The 19,189-nt window shown below is 55.2% G+C and overlaps 1 protein-coding gene across 7 annotated transcripts in view; it reads left to right on the top strand.

Annotated features, from left to right (window-relative positions):
- PTPRF (protein tyrosine phosphatase receptor type F) overlaps positions 1 to 19,189 on the top strand; it is an 86,548-nt gene that overhangs the window by 1,716 nt on the left and 65,643 nt on the right. For all 7 annotated transcript variants that reach the window (XM_037827469.1, XM_037827468.1, XM_037827474.1 and 4 more), the window contains exons 2-3: positions 5,236 to 5,311; positions 12,286 to 12,420. In XM_037827469.1, coding sequence (XP_037683397.1) covers positions 12,330 to 12,420 — 91 coding nt within the window. In that variant the 5' untranslated portion in view covers positions 5,236 to 5,311; positions 12,286 to 12,329. The remainder of the gene's footprint in view (positions 1 to 5,235; positions 5,312 to 12,285; positions 12,421 to 19,189) is intronic.

The following is a 19,189-nucleotide window of genomic DNA, read 5'->3' as shown; positions in this document are numbered from 1 at the left end:
GAAAATCCCTGTTTCTTCCTGATTGTGGATGAGCCTAGGGCTTCAAGAAGGACCAGTGTAACCCCTTAAGGGCTGTCCCCCACATCCTCAGCCTGGGGCAGAGGCCACATACTCACATCCTCCCACTTTCACTTATGCACTCTGCTCAACCCCCTCCACCATTATGCACACTCCACATCCACTTGCCTTCTTGACCTCACTTGCACGCTTGGGCCCACATGCCAGGCAGTGCTCAGAAATCCACTGTGCTTGCACACCTCATGCACCACTTCTGTATACTGCCTTGCACTCTCCCAGCACACGTGTGGTCATCCTGGGGAAGATGTGTGTACACACATAGTCTCATGCTTTCTTGTGCACACATTTTACACATTCTGGCTTGTTCAGTTTCCCCTTTGTCATTTGAAGTGTATGCAGTTTCGTTTTCTTTTCTATTTGTTCTTCCTCTACTTTTTGTTCCTTTAACAAGGAAATTATTTTAATCTAATTCCTTCTTTTCTTCCTTCCATCCTGTCTCCTTTCTTCCATCCTCTCTCCTTCCATCCTCTCTCCTTCCTTCCTTCCTTCCTTCCTTCCTTCCTTCCACAGGTACTGACCTCACCTCTATCCAGCTATGTGCAAACTGTGAGGGTGGGCTTCAGAAAAAGGAGGTGGATTAGGTGCTAATGAAGCAAATTTTGTGCAGGGAATGGAGGGCTACACCCAGAGTGGAGTGGCTACAAATTTTGGGTGTTTGTATTGATAAGCAACAAAATAGTGGTCTTGGTAATTTGTGTCCCCCCACTTTTTCTCCCATTGTCTTTAATGTGGGAGTCTTGTTTTGAGGGCTCTCAGTCGGGTGGAGGTGGGACCCAGACCTCCTGAGATAGAGGCTGTGACACACTGCAGCTGTTCTATTTTGTAGCTTGAGACTTCTAGGAGGTCCCTCCACCCCTGAGTCTCAGTTTAACCCCTCTGTGAAATAGGGCAGCTAATCCAACCCAGGCCAGATCCCAGGGCTGTTGTGAGAATCCAGAGGGGACCGTGTGGCAGTGCTTCGTCAGCACTGGCAGTCGCTTCCCGGTGACTGGCACTGCTGTAAGCTTGACCAAAGCTCACAGCCAGGGCCCTGCCCTCTAGGAGCTAACAGTCCCTGGGGGAGCAGATTGCATCTTGGGAACGCAGAGCAATTCAGTAATCTTGTATTGATTGCTGACTGTGAGCCAGACACCAGGCTGGGCACTTTCAGCCCGGCCACCTTGCTTCTGGTGGAACAAACTGCTGTGTAGAAGAGGCAGCTCACCTCTTAGGAACTGCTGAGGTCAGTGGGAAGGGTGGGGGAACTCAACACAAAGCGGGGAGAGTTTAGAGGTCAGGGTGAGATGAACCCCAGGAGAGGCCAAGGAGGGGCTATCCAAACTGGGTTTTGCAGGTGAGTAGTAGTTGACCAGTTGGAGAAGGGAGGAAGGGCATCCCAGGCAGAGAAGACACTATGGGAAAAGACTCAGGGGTATTGTCACTCATGGGGTATTCAAAGATACAGCAGGTCACAGAAGACCTCGAGTGCCCTGAGAACATGGAGGGGAGACACTGGAGGTTTAAAGCTTGGGTGAGGGGTGGGGCGTGGAGTGTGCTGTGATGAGATTTATGTTTCTGAAAGATGATTCTCTGGCTATGGGAAGTGGATGAAGGCAGACAGGGAGCCCAGTGAAGAGGGTGCTGGTAATTCAGGTGAGAGATGAAGGTGGTTTTGGATAGGGTGGTAGCATGGGGCCGTTTAGGAGGAACGTTTGTCAGGACGGGATGAATTACTGGGTGTGGGAGGGGAGAGGAAGGGGTCTGGGTTCTTGGGAGTGATGGGGTGGGGCCTTTCCTGAGCTGGGGACTTGGGGAGGAGAGGCAGATTTGAGGGGTAGACATGCTGCCTTTGAGGTGCAGTAGGTGGAAGACTGTCCAGGTGAAGGCTGGATGTGAGGGTCTGCAGCTGGGCAGAGAACTCGGGGCTAGGAAAAGAGGTCTGGGAGTTGTAAGAGAATAGAGCTGTGCTCATCAAGAGAAGACCACAAACTTGGGTTCCAAACTGCCAGGGTTCAACTCCTGGCTTTGCCATTTTCTAGCACTGACCTTGAGCAAGTGCTCAACATCTGAGTCAGTTTCCTCATTTGCAGATGGGCATAATAAAACTCTGTGCCTCACAGGGTTGTTCTGCGGATTAAAGGAGTTAATGTGCATAAAGCCCTTAGAACAGGGCCTGGAATCTATTCAGTACCATTATCTAAAGAAAGGCTAGCGGTGGTTGTTGTAATCATCATCAATGGGAGTAAGACAACCCCACCTTCCCCATCAGAAACAACTGGGGTTGCCTTTAAAAACTATACACTGTTAAGGTTAGGGCACCTGCTCAACCCCAGCAGCTGCAATTCTGAGCTGACCTTAGCAGGTTGGAGGAGCTCAACAGAGGTAGGTGCCCATTCCCCAGCCTTCGTCGATGGGACTGTGTGTTGCTCAGGTGTATATTTGGCCTTCAGGTGGGCTGGCATGAGGATACTACAGGATGAAGTCCTGGGGAAGAGACCCCGTGTTGGGGATGGGTAGAAGAGGATTCTGAGAAGGGGCCACCTCAGGGTGTTCAGTTCCCCATTTCCCTCCTGCCTTGCCAGAGCCTGGGGTTCCAGATCCTGTCTCTTCTTCTTGCCCTGAGTGTCTAATGAAGATCTTTCCTCTGGCGTCTGCTTCTGAGGTCTGGATTTCACCCGTCCTCTCTGTGTTCCAGATCCCTGGGTCTGACCCTGGTTTTGGCTTCTTGGCAGTGGTTGAGCTGCTGCTTCTGTGGCTATTCCTAGTGCAGCATTAGGGGCTGCCTGGGGGCTGCTCTTGAGTGGCGACTGGTATCTGTGCTCCTCAGGATTTCGACTTGCTCCTGGTCCCCCCGCCAGGCCACGTTTCAGGCCTGGCAGATGACAGACAGTGCTGCCAGGGCCAGCCCTGTGTTGGTGCTGGGGACCTTTATGACTGATCTCAGTCGTGACTGCGGCCTCACCCCTTCTGAGGCCCTTCAGGGTGCCGGCCGGTGTGATCCCTAACTTGGGTCAGTACCAGTAGCTTTCTAGTTGGTCTTCCGGGTGTCAGTGCCGGCACAGTTCTGGGGGCGTGCCTGGTGGTCTTGATTGTTCTGGGCTCCGTCCTGGTGTGTGTAGAGCAGTTCTCAAGACCACTGTTGGCAAATCTGAGGGTGATTTTAATTTCCTTTCTAGACCAGTTCGACCCTGAATTGGTCCCAAGGGTTGGTTCAGGCCATTCTGGAACCCTGCCCTGGTGCTGTTCTCTGTGCCTCGGGGTCTTTCTGAGTGCAGAGTTCCATGCCTGTTTTGCCTATTCTTGGACTCCACCTCAGGGTCATTTTGGGCACATGCCTCTTTCCAGATGTGGCTCCTGATCAGTTTAGGTCCTGTCTCACTCTACAGGTACAAAGCCCGGCGTTGCTGGTGTGGCTTTGGGTGGGGCCAAGCCCAGCTGGTTTGGGGGACTCTCCCCATTCTCTGCTCACACTCAGTGCCCCTGCCTAGGGTCCCTGAGCAGCAGTGGAGACAACAGCCTCACCTCTGGCACTGTGAGGCCCCTAGTGGTATCTCCAGATAAATGGCCTTTTGAGTTTGGGACATGGAAGCTGGTTTGTCTGGCCAGACCTGCCTGGCAACCCACGTGCTGGGATCACCAGCCAAAGGGAACTTTATGAGCAACTCAGTGGATGGGGGGAGGGAAGTGTGTGGCCGTCCTGAGGTCCAAGGTTGTTGGTTCTAGGAGGGGCAGATAGAGCAGTGGAGGCAGGAGAAGTCGTGAGCTGCAGGGTCAGCGAGGATGGGCCTGGGTTGGCCAGGCCCATCGTGGGGTCTGTCACGGTGGACCTTCAGTCAGTAAGGACTTCCTCTCTGTCGGCAAAGGGGGTCAGGTGCAAGTGGAGATGATTCCCAGGTGAGGGAAGCTGGTCCTTGGGGTGGTGACAAGGGTCCATCACAGGTCAGTGAAGTTGCTCCCTGACGCATGACCACTGTGTTTCCCTCAGCCCCATTCCTGTGTGTCAGTTCCAGGGGAGCCAAGGGCGGAGCTGTGTGGGGCGGGGACTGGTGTGTGTGTGGGTGCATCAGGCTGAGGAGAAACCTGCTGTGAGGTGCAGCCTGAGTCAAGTGGGCACCAGCAGTGCCAAGTAGCTGAGCCTTGAGGAGATGGTGATGAGACGATGTGGGCGCGTCTGACCCCTACCCCCATCCAGGATGGCACCCACGCTGGTGGGGTGGAACGCTTCACAATAGTTCTAGAAGGAAGGGGCCGGGCTGTATCGCTGTGTGTGTGCCAGCGGAGGCGGCACCCAGGGGCACACCTTCACTTTTAAAATTATGGAGAAGCAGAAAGTCAAAAATAAATACTGCTTCCGAAGCTTCTTTGAAGACTGGCGTGTATGCTAGTGTGTATCCTAAGAGGCTGGGTTGTTTTCTCTGAACTCATTCATTCATCCATCTACTCATTCCACATATGGCGACTGAACACCTACTGTGTGCCAGGCTCTCTGCTGGGTGCTGGGGATATGGCGCTGAGCCGGGCAGACATGGCTATGCCCCTCCTGAGCTTACAGTGAGGGGAGAGAGACCTGACTCAGTAATTGTATAAATGAAGACATAATCGCATTTGTGGTCACTGCTCCAAGGAGAAGTCCAGGTTGTGACAACGTGGTCTGGAACATCATGGAAGGCTTCCCTGAGAAAGTGCCACTGGCTCCAAGACATGGGGGATGAGCTGGCAAGAAGCACATGGGTAGCCCCCTTTCAGGCAATGGCATGCAGGCAAAGGCTGGGAGGCTGGAAGAGTCCTGCATGTTTGAGGATCAGAGGAGGAAGTTCTTGTGATGGTGAGAAGGGAGGCAGAGCTACAGAGGTGAGCAGGCCATCCCTGCTGGGCCTGGAGGGTCGTGCGGAGCTGTCAGACAGAGGGTCTACCGCCCAGGTCAGGGACTTGGTCTGTGTCTTGCACGGCTGTCTGCCTGGTACCTGGAAGCATGCGGGCACACGGTAGCTGCTCAGGGAGTGTCAAATGAATGAATGAATGAAGTTTTACCAAATGGGGATGGTCCTGCATGAACAGTTCCATAACCTGCTCTTTCCCCCCGGCATAAACAGCAAATTTTGAATGTCTTTCTTTGTCAATACATACTCTGCTGTGATGGAATTCTTGATGTTTTCTCATTCTTTTCTCCCTCTCCAGGAAGGAGCAGAAGCCCCGGTGCCCTGCCCCCGGTGCTGACTGTCCAGCAAGAGTGACAGACGTGAGGAAAGACCCGGTGAGTGTGCCCCAAGGTGTGGCCCGGGGCAGGGGTGCTCAGGGGGCTTGCAGATAAGGCTTAGCAGCTTGGATTTTGACCCAGAGCCAATGGAGAGCCATGGGGAGGTTGTCCTTAGAAGCATGATATGATCTATTGTGTTTGTGGCTGAGACCTGATAGGGGCCTGCACCAGGGTGATGGTGATATGGAAGTAGAGAGAAGTGGTGGAAGGACTTGAGAGCTATTTAGGGAAGTGGAGTAGACGGGACATGGTGAAGGATTGAATGTGGGGCATGAGAGAAGGGAGGTGTCGAGGATGGTGCCCAGGTTTCTGGCAGGAGTGGTTGGTGGGGGGTGGATGGGGAATGATACACGGCTCGTCAGCTGCTGTAGGTGTGAAATAGGAGCTGTCAGACAGAGGGACAAGCCAGGCATGGGCTCTGCCTTCAAGGAGCTGAACAAGGAGTGGGCAGGTGAACAAGCCCATGGAACCCATGGCTCAGGAAGGCCAAATCAGAACTCATCCTCCCCAGTCTTGCTCCTCCTCCAGAGTCCCCATCTCAGAATGACAGCACCACCATCCATCCACCTGGTCACCCAAGCCGGAGTCCTCCCTGAATTTTTCCTTTCCCTCATCCCACACATCCAACTGATCAGTAAATTTGAATCTCCCCTGCCTTCTCCCCAACCACCTCTATCTTAGACCTCATCACCTCCTCCCTCTTCAATGGTCACTGCCTCAAGTATGCAAAAATGCATACTTGACCATGCCCACCAAGTAAGCTGGATTTTGACCCAGAGCCAATGGAGAGCCATGGGGAGGTTGTCCTTAGAAGCATGATATGATCTATTGTGTTTGTGGCTGAGACCTGATAGGGGCCTGCACCAGGGTGATGGTGATATGGAAGTAGAGAGAAGTGGTCCAAGTGGTGTCCTGGGACTTACACCAGGATCTGTCAGCCTTTCCATTCATCACGTTTCTGCAGAAGAGCCTGTTCCCACCAACTGCAGGTTGTTGCAGGAGGAGCAGGGTGCCTACAGGATCTGGAGGCACATCCCTCCTGGTCTCTTTGAGGTCCATGTTCCTCTCCTTTCTTTTGGACTACAGTTGCAGGGAACGAGGTTAGAGTCAGATCAGGATGGGCCTTGGATGTCAGGCTAAGGACCTGAGGAGTTTCTCCTGAGGGTGTTAATAGATCCATGGATGATTCTTAAGCAGAGGAGCAATATCCATGCATATTCATCTTGTCTGTTTCCCCATCCGTTCATTCCTTCATGAACCATCATCCGAGTGCCTACCATGGAATAAAGCAGCAGACACAGCTTACTTGGTGGGCATGGTCAAGTATGCATTTTTGCATACTTGAGGCAGTGACCATTGAAGAGGGAGGAGGTGATGAGGTCTAAGATAGAGGTGGTTGGGGAGAAGGCAGGGGAGATTCAAATTTACTGATCAGTTGGATGTGTGGGATGAGGGAAAGGAAAAATTCAGGGAGGACTCCGGCTTGGGTGACCAGGTGGATGGATGGTGGTGCTGTCATTCTGAGATGGGGACTCTGGAGGAGGAGCAAGACTGGGGAGGATGAGTTCTGATTTGGCCTTCCTGAGCCATGGGTTCCATGGGCTTGTTCACCTGCCCACTCCTTGTTCAGCTCCTTGAAGGCAGAGCCCATGCCTGGCTTGTCCCTCACGCAAGGACCCGGTAGGTTTTAGGTGCCCACTCACCAGATCTGGACAGCTGGCTGAATGAAGAGGACCGTGAGGAGATGGCTCTGGCTAAGCATGGGAAGGAAGGGAGCATGTGTGGGGATTCTGCTGGGCACCAGGCTGTTGACCGTGTATGGATACTGTGTGTCCCTTTACCTGTCCATCCTTAGATGATGGGTCTCACCTACCTAGGAGCCCATTCTCACCCAGTCTCAGAAAGGGTGCCTGAAAGTGGAGCCCTTTGTCCTCTGGGGAAGCCACATGCTGATGGCATATCTGGAGGGGTGGGGATGGGATTTGCTCCTGGGCCCACCTTCTGGAGGTGGGGCTGATGGGGTGGGGGTGGGGGAGGTGGGAGGGAGAGATGCTCAGAGATCTGAGGCCCAGGAACCAGCTAATTCAAGAGTGAAGCCAGACTGGGGCCCTCCTTGCACACGGGGCCCAGGGTGTTCATAGGGACTGGGCTCTGGGGCAGGGGCTAGGTCAGGGCTCAGGCTGAGTCAGTGAAGAATTTCTTCATCTACACCTGGGTTTCTCAGTATCAGCACTTTTGACATTTTGGACCGGATAATTCTTTGTTGTGAGAGGCTGTCCTGTGCATTGTAGGATGTCTAGCAGCATCCTTGGTTTCCTTGCACCAGATGCTAGTAGCATCCCCTTACCCGCATCCCCCATTGTAACAATCAGAATGTCTCCAGACATTGCCTAATGCACCATGGGGGACAAAATTGCCCTCAGGTGAGAACCACTGGTCTGTAACTTCTTGCTGCCTTTGCTGTGCTTTACATATCTGGAGAACTGGGGAGGGAACAGGCAGGGACAGTTTCTCAGTAATGGGCCACTTGAGCTGAGTTCTGAAGGGTGAGTGGGTGGCTGGGGGCAAGAGAAGGGCATTCTTTCCAACAGTGAGAACAGCAAGTGCAGAGGCCTGAAGGAAGCAAAGTTAGTGAGCATTAACCCAGAGGGGGCCCGACTTCCCACAGGAAGGAGGCTGGAGGGCTGGTGGCTCAGAGCTTGCCCCTGTGGGAAGGTGCCTCTGCCCATCTCCTTTGATCCTCTGCCCCAGGAGCTAGGCCTCTGCTGGACCCTTTGCAGAGCCTCTGGGACTCTCCTCCTGGATTTGTCCCTCTCATCCCCCCCTTCACTCCCAAGGGAGACAGAAAAGCCAAGGGCTGCAAGGAGGTGGGAGGGTCAGTCCGGCCGGCGGGCGACCTGATGCCAGACGCAGAAGGGAGGGCTGTTCCTGGCTGTGCTCACAGATTGGGGCAAACAGGCTGGAGTAGAGGAGGCAGCCTTGGCCCCTCCTGCCGGCCGCCTCTTTCCCTGGGGCCGGGGTCGTGGCTGAGACTGTGTGATTTATTCCCGTCATAATCCGGCGGTTGGTTTGGTGAGAGTTGGAAACATGTTGGTTTTCCCTTCCCAAGTGTAATAAGGCCTGTTTCCGCCTCCGCGGCCACTGCTGCAGTGCCACGTGGTGAACTGTCCAGGACATGACAAAAGGGCTTGGTTAGCTGCCCGCCGGTTAGAAGATGAACGGCTCCCAGCTCTCCCTGCCCTCACAGTTCTCGGAGCTGGAGCACTGGCCTCTCCCCTGGCTGTCCCCTCTGTGGGGCCCTGAGTCCCCTTCCTTCTGCTGATGTCCGTTTCTGGGCACAGCCTCCTGGGAGTCAGGGTCCTGGTCTGGGGAGGGAGGGTAGGAGGAGGCTGTAAGAACAGGTGGTATTTGGAGACTAATTAATATTTGTGAATAATAACGCATACCCATGGGAAACAAATCAATCTGCTTTTGCATATTCATGAGGAGGTCTCAAGAATGATCCCAGCTGTTCTCTAGCTGGGGAACCTCCCCATTTGTGGCATCACACCATCCCTCTGACGCCCATTGGGGCTGGCAGGGGTAAGTAAGGTTGGCTGCCTGGAGGTAACAGGACCTCCATGTAACATGCATTTCCCATAATGTTCATGTGCAAATCCTGTGACTTGGTGTATTGCCTGCTCTTTCCTTTTCCCTCAAAGTGGTGATTCCCAGATTCTTAGATTTCACAAACCAGTACAATTTCCAAAAGTATTTGGGGGCCAGATATTGGCTTTGCAGTTTTTTATTTCGCCAAATAAGACATTATAAGAAAACAACTGCTGTCCGCTATCATCATCATTTTCATACAAGAAAGGACATTTTAATACCAAGGACAAAATTTGAGAATAAAGGACAGTTCTTCCCAAGAAAGGGCAGTTGGCAGCTTTACACTGACATAGCAAAGAAAAAGCATATATTAAAACCATTTTGAATGTAGAAAAATTGCATCCAATTACATTCTTTAATATTGTATTATGTAATTGTTTTCCTGACCAAGTGTGTCAGTTTGGTAGAATCTCTGGTCCACAGTGCAACTCAGAGGCGAGCTTGAGTGTCCAACTGTTCCAGGCCTTATTGTTGTCTCAGTCGTTGAAAGACCAGCTCCATCTCCCTCCCCTTATCCCACCCTCTCCCCACCAATGACTTAGAACACCCTGGAGGTAGGGCAGGGCCAAGATCTAGACCTGAGGTCAGGCCTGAGGGACCAGGGCTGCTCTGCTCCTGCGAGGGAGGCCCTGGAGTTGGGTGCGGCCTGAACCGCCTGACCCTCCGGGCAGGCTCTGTGCCCAGGAGTCTTGGGGCAGGAGACGGCTTACTCACGCCAGGAGCTGGTGAGGGAGAGGCCCCGGTCAGGCCACTGCGTGGCTGCCAGAGTTCCTGGGGAATATATCGGTGTTTGTGTGTGCCTTGCGTGCCCTATACCTCCCCACTTCTCTGGGTGTCCATGTCCCTGTGTCTATGGGCTACTGGGGAGAGAGTGTCTTGGTTTTTAGCTTCACCTTTCTCTGTCCTACTTTCTGGGTCTGAACAAAGTTTCCAGAGCCCCCCCCCCCCCAGAGCCAGCTCCATGGGGGGGACCCTGGAGTCCCCAAGTAAGGGCCACTTGTGTCACATTGGGGCTGGGAGAGGAGGGGACCGCCACTGTTCTCTGACACTCATGGCTGGAATCTCATAGGATCATACCACATGGACATCTGTTCTGGGAGTTACACCCCATGATGGCTGTACAGAGGAGTCACACCCCTTTACTGTTAGTACCAGGAACTCTCACCCCTGTGATGTGTACGATAGGGAGTTACACCCCATAATGTCCATTCCAGGCAGCTACACCCCCTTGGTGTCTGTACCCTCTGTCTACGCCCAGTGATGTCTGCATTGGGGAGTTACACTGCTATGATTACTGTCCCAAGGCAGCTACAGGGAGCTAAGCCTCTATGATTATCATATCCCCACAATGGCTGTGCTGTGCAATCAGGCCTCCAGAATGTCTGTTCTCTGTAGCTTCATCCTCTTTATGTCCAGACCAGGGAGATACAACTGCCACAATGCTTGTGCCAGACATGGGGCTTGGTAATGGTGGTTCTGCCCCTGTGAGTTACACACTGTAGCATTTGAACCTGGAGTTACACTTCTGTGGATATCCTGCTAGGGATATCCTCATGGTGTTTGTACTAGGACACCATTGAGCTGTAAACCCATGATACCTGTTATCATGAGGTTTACATGGGGGGACCATATCCTCATGATAACTTGGACTGGCTATTCACCACCTGATGTTGGCTGGGAAGTTGAGTTCTTTTGTTGGCTGCACTGTGTGCATGATCACCTAGCCCAGGTGGGGCCTGGGTGATGTGTGGTCTCCATCCCGACGTGGCTGTCAGGGCATCACTGTGGGGGCTGGTGCTCTCTGGGTCTGTCACCTGAGCTACATGATCACTGAGCAGGACCCCAGGTGTGGTGTCAGGGGGCTGGGCACCCATCATGCTCCTCCAGCTTTCTTGCTTTAGCTGCTCAGCTTCTGTTTCAGACTTTGGGGAAGGCCCCTGGGACAAAGGAGACATTGCCTACCCCTTTCCCCTTGTGTTCAGACCCTGGACCACTTCATAGTCCTACTTGGTTTGTCCTGCACCTTTGCTTGCCTACTGCCCTCTGACCTAATGACCTCTGACTGTCTGAGTTGAGACGAGTACAAGTTCCAGGAAAGACCAGAGCCACCTTCAGTTGAAGGCCTGCTCCCTTCAGCTTCACCTGCCCTGTCATCTCCTTGCAAATTCTCATATCACTGTGGATCACCTGGCACTTGGATCTGATCACAACTCCTGCCAGAGTCTATGGGTACCACTGGGCAATCCCAAGGCATGTCCACTGTTACTCAAACCTCCATTATACCCTACTGTGTTTTCAGAGCATTAATGAGGGACTTTGTGCTACTGCCTGCCTAGAGCAAGGTGTGGACAGAGCCAGTGGGCACTAGTAGACATCTCCATGCACACTTAGGTGCACAGGTTCCTGTCTTAGCCCAAATGCTAGCAGTTTCAGGGGAGTGGCTTCCTGAAGTTTGTACTCCATTCACCCCACCCCGATCTATGCAGGGCCTCTGTGGCCAGGGCTGAGAGGGTGTGGCGGTTGAATCTTAGGGCCCAGTACCCCCATTCCTGGACAGTAGGGCCTACCTGTGGATTCCCTTTGGAGTGGGAAGATGCCATGGGAATTGGGTAGGACAGGGGTGGCCAGGCGGGGCAGCTGCAACTTGTCAAGAGTGCGTCCTGGCGAGCCTGGGCGAGTTGTGGCTTTGGCTTCAGGCCTCTGATACCTGGATCCCATCTGCAGCTAACAAGCCTGTGTTCAGGGGCTGTGCTCAGCGTGCCAGGTCTGGCCTCCTGCCTGCTCCCTCCCTGCTGAGGAGAGGAGGGACAGGAGGATGCCCCCAGGGACTCTGGAGTTCCTGGCCTGTGTGGGTCTGCCTGATTACTCACTGCTCCCTGTCTCTGACTGTCTTAGCTATCTTCAGTTTCTCTGTCCCCACCTGTTGTCTCTGTCACCACGTCCCATTCTTCTGTAATTTCCCTTTATGGGGGTAAGTTGGAAGATCAGGGTCTGGGATGAAATCCCTGTACATCTTCTGGTCTCAGTAGACCCCCACTTCCCCATGGGGCTTAGAAAGTGACCTGACGGCCTCCTGTTTGACTGTTGGGTTATCCTTGTGGGTCCCTGGGGATTGGAATCCGGGTGGTCACAGGTGTCAGCAGGTCTGGGTAGACGCTGCGTACTCCAAGGTGGAGGGAGGGGTCTGTTGAACCAGGCCCTGGGTGGTCAGTGGGGATGAGTGTGAGGATCTAGGTGGTCGGTGGGGCCAGGAGATGGCGTGGGTGGGCAGTCGAGCTTTGGGTGGATACCAGCTAACGGCTCTGCCCTTCTCTCCATCACAGGTCTGATTGTCCTGGGCTGTGGCTGTGTGGTGCTGGAGCCCTGGATGGCCCCTGAGCCAGCCCCAGGGAGGACGATGGTGCCCCTTGTGCCCGCACTCGTGGTGCTTGGTTTGGTGGTGGGCACCCATGGCGACAGTAAGTCTGACCCTTCAAGGTGCAGGTTCTCCAGGTCCAGAGGGTGCCTGCCTTCCTTCTAGCGGGACTCCGGAATGGGAAGCAGGATCAGCTACTAAGAGAGAAAGAATGTCCAGATACCCCCACCCGAAGCTTTTTCTGTCTTAGAGACACCCCCACTGGGAAAGTCCCTCTCCAAGAAGTACCCCAGCCCCACTGCTTCCTCGGAGCATGCCATGGAATGCCTGAATGTCCCAGACAACACAGGGTGGGGCATTTCTAAGTGTGACCCTGTTTTATGTGCCTGGGATGAGACATGTCTTGTGGTCAGTGTGTGACAGGCCCCAGCATGAGCTGCGTCTGCCCTGGCGGGTCTGTGGGGAAGGTACAGTGTGAGCTGTGCCTAGGACTCGGCATGGGAGTAGGGGCGGCACATGGAGCATGTGTGTGGACATGTGAGTAGGATGCCAGGGTGGGCTTAGAAGCCAGGGTCACCCATAGCTGTTCCCCTGGGCTGGACCCTCAGGGTCCAACTGTGGGGACACTGAGCCCCTCTTTTCCCTTTCGCCAGGGATCTTCAAGGCAAAGGCCTCTCATCCCTCCTCCCAAGCCTGTCAGCCCTGGGAATGGGGGAAGATTATGCTAGGCCAGCTGCAGCCGAGCAACTCCCAGCAGCGCCCCTCGTGCGTGTGATGGGGGGTGGGGGCTGCGGTGGGAGAGGGGCGTCGGGCGGGGGTGGGGCACGGTGGGGAGGGGTGCCGGGGGGGTGCACTGTCCCCTACCCACAGCCAACTCTGAACTTTGGTCCCTTTCCTGCCGCCCTTCCCCCTGCCTGGCACTACAAGACTGGCCGCAGCCCGCCCCGTCGCCATGGTTACCACTGCTTGGTTACTGGTGGGAGGCGGGGCACAGGGCAGATGTAGCCAATCTGCAGGCTGAGGGGAGGGGCGAGGTTGGAGCCAAGGTCCCTGGGGGAAGAGGCCATTCCCAGCCTTCCGGAGCCCAGAGATGGCCAAGGACCAACCCTGGGGTCAGCCTGGGGGTCAGCAGGCCATAGGGCGCTCCCCACCCCCCTCTCCAAGTCTCTGGGCACAGATCTCTCCCCTTCCCCACCCAGGCTCTTTTCCTAATGGCTCATTAATTATTCAGGCCTAGATCCTAGAGCCACTGGAGAGGCTGGGCCCTGGGCGGGGCGAGAAGGGAAGTGGGGAGGGGAGACAGTCTTCCAAAGGGGTGGGGGTTAATGGGAGCGCTTAGGTGCCCCCAGCGAGGGGGCTAGGGGTCTAGACACAGGACCAGGAAGTCCGATGGGGAAGAGGGGCAGGAGGAGGGGGTGAGGGGTGATCGCCACACCCAGTTGGGGCTGGTGGGAGAGAGCTTGAGCCTGCAGGGGCAGGTTGGTTTAAAAGACCTCTGGGTGTGGGGAGGGTGAGGCCTGTCCAAATCCGAGGTCCGGTGCAGTCAGCAGCCCTTGGACGTTGAAGAACTGGTCTTGCTCCCACTCCCCCATTCTCAGGACCTTCAGGCAGGAGCTTAAGGGCTGGGGGGGGGGGGGGGCACTGGCAGGCTTGGTTTGAAGAGACACCTCCTGGGACAGTAACCGTATCCCCTCCCGCCTCAGACCCAGCATGCCCCAACTTGCACACTCACACACTCCCTTCCCCCCAAAACCTGCTCCTCTTCCTGTGTTCCTTCTCCTGGTGAATGGCTTTACCACCCACCCAGGCAGCCAAATCAGAAACCTGGGCCTCCTCCCAGCCTCCTCCCTCTCTCCTACCCCACATCTAATCCATCACCAAGTTCTGTTTGTTTCTACCTTCTAAATATCTTTGGAAAGCATCCACTTTTCTGTCTCTCCACCGCCTTCATCCAAGCCACCCTCAGCTCTTGCTTGGGCTTTTGTGTGCACCACCCTTCTGAGGGTTTCCTGCCTCCAGTCTCTTCCCTCCTAAGCCATTCTTCACTCCAAAGTAAGAATCATGTTTCAGAATGAAAACCTGATCCTGTTACTCCTCAGTTTAGATCTCTCCATCCCCAGCCCCCCATTGCCTTCAGAATCAAGTCGAGGGGTCTGAACCTTCTCCAGGCTGCCAGCCGCATCCTGTACTCTTCCCCTCCACCCCGCACCCCTGCCGTACTGGCTTCTTTCAGTCACTCGCATGCGCTCTTGTGTCCAGGCCTTGTTCCTTCTATTTCCTTTGCTTGGAACTCTTTTCCCCATTCCCTTCTTCTGATCAGTTCTTACTCCCCTGGAGCAATCACTTCCTCCAGGAGTCTAGTGGATCTCCAGCCTGGGTCATGTTGTTCTCTTCTGGTCCCCGTCTCCCCCCCAAACACCACCCCCCACATGGTGTGATTGTGGCTGGCTGCTGTGGGTCCCGGGTTGGGGGGGGGTGCAAGCCATTGTTCAGTTCAGAGCTTGGCTTGTGGCAGTTGCTCACAGCTCTCCAGCGAGTTGATGAGCAAATGAAGGGGAGAGCCAGGCCTGTACCTCCAGTAGGAAATGGGGGGTGGGGGTGGGGTGGGACAGCTTTTGAAGCAGAGTCCAGGAAGCTCTTGATAGTCCTTTGGGGACCAGAGCCCAAACACTAGGATCTTGAAGGCAGGAACTGGCTGAAGAAGCTGAAACCCTGCCTCATCTGAGGTGGGGGTGGGTTTGGGTGACTTGGGCTCTGCTCCCAGCAGAAAGCCCTGGGGCAGGGGCCTGGGCCTGAGGACATGACGAGAGGAGGCAGGGTCTGTCCTGCAGGCCTGCCTTAAGCTGCACACACTTTTGGACCAGTCCCCCCACCGTGGCCAGGCCTGGGCTGGGCTCGGGAGATTTCTAGCCAGGGCAGGCGGCCAAATGGGGACAGGGCTACTGCAGAAGGTAGGGCAGGCACCCCAGAGAATTGACGGCCGGAGCAGTGAAGCGCAGAGTGGACAAATGTGTTTCTATAGGCCTCTTAACGAGACAAATGAATGGGGGCCCTGGCCTCTGAAGGGAGTGGAGGGAAGGAGGGTGGAGAAGCAGCTGCCACGAGTTAGCCCAGAGGCCCCGGCATCAATGCCAAGTCAGCTCCGACGGAGACCTAGCATACAGGGCTGGATCCCCACGCAACACAGCTCCCCAGCACAGGACTCTCTGATTCCTCAAGAGAGGAGGCTTGCAGGTCCAGGGGTGGTTCTGGGCTGGGGAGGAGGTTTCTGCTGATTGAATGTGCGTGTCAGGTGTAGGATGAGAAGAATCCCTGCAGGCCTGCCTTCAGAGCCCCAGATTTGGAGGCACAGGCTCGTAAGAAGTTATAAGAGCGTGCCATGTCGGGGGTGGCCAGCTCAGAGGTGATGACCTAAGTATCTTAGGAGGGGGGTTGGAAGGCTTGCTTGGGAGGCCTGAAGGGTGAGCAGGCATTTGCTAATATGGGGATGAGGTTGTGCATAGGGAGGTGCGGTTGGGGGGAACTGCATGGGAGAGCCACGTGAGAACCATCCCCCTCCTGTCCCCAGACAGCATGGGGCAGGGACAGTCAGGGTCACAGCTGTGAGTGGGGCCCTGGTTGAGGCCCAGTTATTTGGACTCATAGGTGCCCAGAGCCAGGGCTGGAGGGTCAGTGAGGGGGACCTGAGCAGCTGAGGGTGTGTCTGGTGTGTTCCTCCTCCACACCCCCACCCCGTCCCACCCAGGACGTGTGGAGCCAGCACCCAGCAAAGCACAGTACGCAGGTTCTGCAGTGCCTTCCCCCTCGTTCTGTGGGCAGGCAGGACCAGGTGGCCCGTCTAGACTCTGCCCTCTGTGGGACTTCCGGCAGGTTGCTTTCTCTCGCTGGGCTTGTTTTCCTATTGCACAGTGGGGATAATCACACCTACCTGGACAGGTTGACTGGGGTCACATGGACAAGGCACCTGGCACCTGGGATGTGCTCCCCCCATCTAAGGCCTTGACCCAGGGCTCGCTTCACTTCCTCCCTGAGTGGGCCTCCCTCTGGGGGGCACCAGGAACAATCACAGGAGCCAGCTTTAATGAGTCCCCAGCTCATTAGGCTGCTCAGGACCTGGGAAATCCACCTCTCTGGGAGCTCCCTCCCCTGCCCTCCTGTTCCTTGCTCTGCGTGTCTGCTCTCTGCTTCTGAGAGCTGTTTGCGTCCATGTGTGTATATACTCCTCAGGGAAGGCACAAAATAGCCGTCAGTCTCCCAGTGGGGGAGCCAGGGAGGTGGCCCCGTTTGGCTGACCCCAGGGCTGGAACTCAGCAACCTCCCATTAGGTCAATTCCATTTGTTTCCTTTCTTGGAACACTTCCTCCCACCTTGCATGGGCTTAGGGGCCTGAGCCTACAGCAGGACAGAGTCCTAGGGCATATCACAGGGACCTGCTGCCTGAAAGGCTAGGCGGCCCAGGGCCCCTGTCGGGTGGGGGGACTGGAGCAGGTGGGCGGGGAGGGGAGGTGGAGCAACAGTGGTGGGCCTCATACAGGCCTGGCAGGAAGGGATGTGTGGTGGAAGGCTCCTCCTGGTAGGGTCAGACAGCACCCTGCTGGCCCAGTTCTGGAAGTTCTGCTCAGACCCACACTCACTGAACTCCAGCTGAGGCTCAGGCACCCAGCCCAGCAGTGGAAAGTAGCCTGTTTCTTCCCACCTGCCTAGGGACCTGACCAGTCACTATGGAATGTGATCAGTGCTGGGACGGGAAACCCAAGGACTGTGGGGACACAGAGCAGGCTCCTGCAGTGTCTTGGGAAGCAGGGAGGTGGGGCAAGGGCCACCTGTCGGGACAGGTCTGCTTGGTGGGTGATCAGCCCATGGGGACCCTGGCTATGTCCCTGGCACAATGGTTGGCCCATAGTTGGTGCTCAAAAAATACTCTTCAAAGAGTAAAAACAGATGAGCCTGGAGAGGTTAGCAGGAGCAAGTTTGGGGAGGGGAGTGGAGGGAAAAGGTCTGTAGCAGGGGAGAGACAGGTCAGATTTGTGCTCTACAGAGATCCCTCTGGTGAGCAACACAACACGTAGAGCAAGGGCTTGGCAGGGCTTTGGGACAGGGCTGAGCTGGGCTTGGCCTTGGTGCTGTGTGTGAGGTGTCCTCTGATGGGGGTGGGGAGTGGGTTTGAGGGAAGGGGCCTGCCCATCCCGCTCCCTGGGCTTGGGTGGCACTGCCTGTTTTGTCCAGGTCTGCTGGGTGGATGGGTGGGCCGGGCATGGCCCTGGCTTCTCTCCAACCTCTAGGGGAGAGGGTGTAGGGTGGTTCTGCCTCCTCACTGGCCCCAGGCCTTGGGCACAATCCAGCTTCCACATTGTAGTCAGGCCTTTCCCCTTCTCGGCAGTCCGGCTCCTGACCCATACTTGGCTCTCCTCCTCAGCTTCCCTGTTCTTTGTTTGGTGCGGAGGCCCCGCCCTCTGCCCCCCCCCCCCCCCCCCCCCCGCCCCGCCTGGCATTCCGGTTCAGCAGGTTCCAGCCTCTGGTTTCTGCTGCAGGCACGTTGAGGCACGAGCTGGAGGGGGACTTTCTACCCAGGCTCCTCTCCCTGCGTTGGGGAGTTCCCACTGGTGTGTGATGGCTCACAGTCTCCATGTTCACCAGTTTGTTCCTTGGTTCATTCGGCACATGTTGTTGGGGCACCCCTGTGTGCCAGGAGCTGGGCCCAGCACTGGGGGAGGACAGGAAACAAGGCAGATGTGGAGAAAGTAATAACCTCATATACATGCATTGCAAACTGCAAGCAGTGCTTTAAAGAGAGGTAGAGGGAGTTACGAAAGAGTTTAAGTCCAGAAACTGAGCTAGTTGGGGGGTTGGAGAAGGTTTTCAGAGGAAATATTTTTAAATTCAGATGAGAGGAATGAATAGGAATTAGCAGGTGAGGAGGTTCTCTGCGGAAGGAACAGCTTGTGCAAAGGCCCTGAGGCCGCAGGGAACATTGCTTACTCAGGGGTTAGAAAGCCAGGGCTCCTGGAGAGTGACAGGAAAGGAGTTTAAGTTTTGTTCTGAGAGCAGTGGGAGGCCTTTGGAGGATTTTGATCAGGGGAGAGAGGCTGTCAGTTCACTTTGGCTACTGAACAGAGGAGACCAGCTTGTTAGGCCAGTGGGGTTTTGAGGGAAAAGAATGTCAGGTCGAAGGTGGTGGCAGTGCAGCTAGAGAGTGGGGAGCTGCTGTCTGAGGTTCTCAGGTGTGGAGGAGGCGTCAGTGGGGACAGGAGATGTTGTTGGGGCACTGAAAGGGCAGAGTCCTCTCTGATAGGACCAGCAAACAGTGACAGCCTCTGCAGACAACTCCAGACTGTGAGTCCAGAGCCACCTTCGCAGGCAGTTGGTGGAAGGGTGAGGCAAGCAGAAGGTGTGTCATCCCATGGCCTCTGAGCTAGCTACCCCCTCGCCCACAGGTATTCCAAGAGCAGAGCCAGTTAGGTCCCCAGGGAGGCCGGAGGCACAGCTCAGTGAACTTAGGCTTTGAAACAGCTTTTGAAACAACTCGATCAAACCTTAGGTCCTCTCTGAGCCTCCCTTTTCCGATCTCTAAAATGGGGATAATACTACCACCTACCTCACAGGAGTGCTTTAAGATTCATAAGGCTAACCACAGCAATGGCCACACTCATCGAAGTCCTCCCATGTGTGGTGCCTGTGCAAGCAGTTTAAAAACTGTCAGTGCTGTTTTGCCCTATTTTGCAGATGAGAAAATAGAATCTCAGAGATCATGAGTGACTTGCTTAATAATTACATAAAACCTCCAGAGCCCACTGGGCCCTGGGGGTGCTCGGTCAGGCGAGTTCCCACTCTGCTCCCTGCAAGGCTAAGCCCTCCCTACTGTCTCTGAACCT

Source organism: Choloepus didactylus, chromosome 2, assembly GCF_015220235.1.
Source record: "Choloepus didactylus isolate mChoDid1 chromosome 2, mChoDid1.pri, whole genome shotgun sequence".
Taxonomy (NCBI): Eukaryota; Metazoa; Chordata; class Mammalia; order Pilosa; family Megalonychidae; genus Choloepus; species Choloepus didactylus.
The sequence above is the reverse complement of the archived record's forward strand: the minus strand, read 5'-3'. Positions and strand labels throughout refer to the sequence as shown.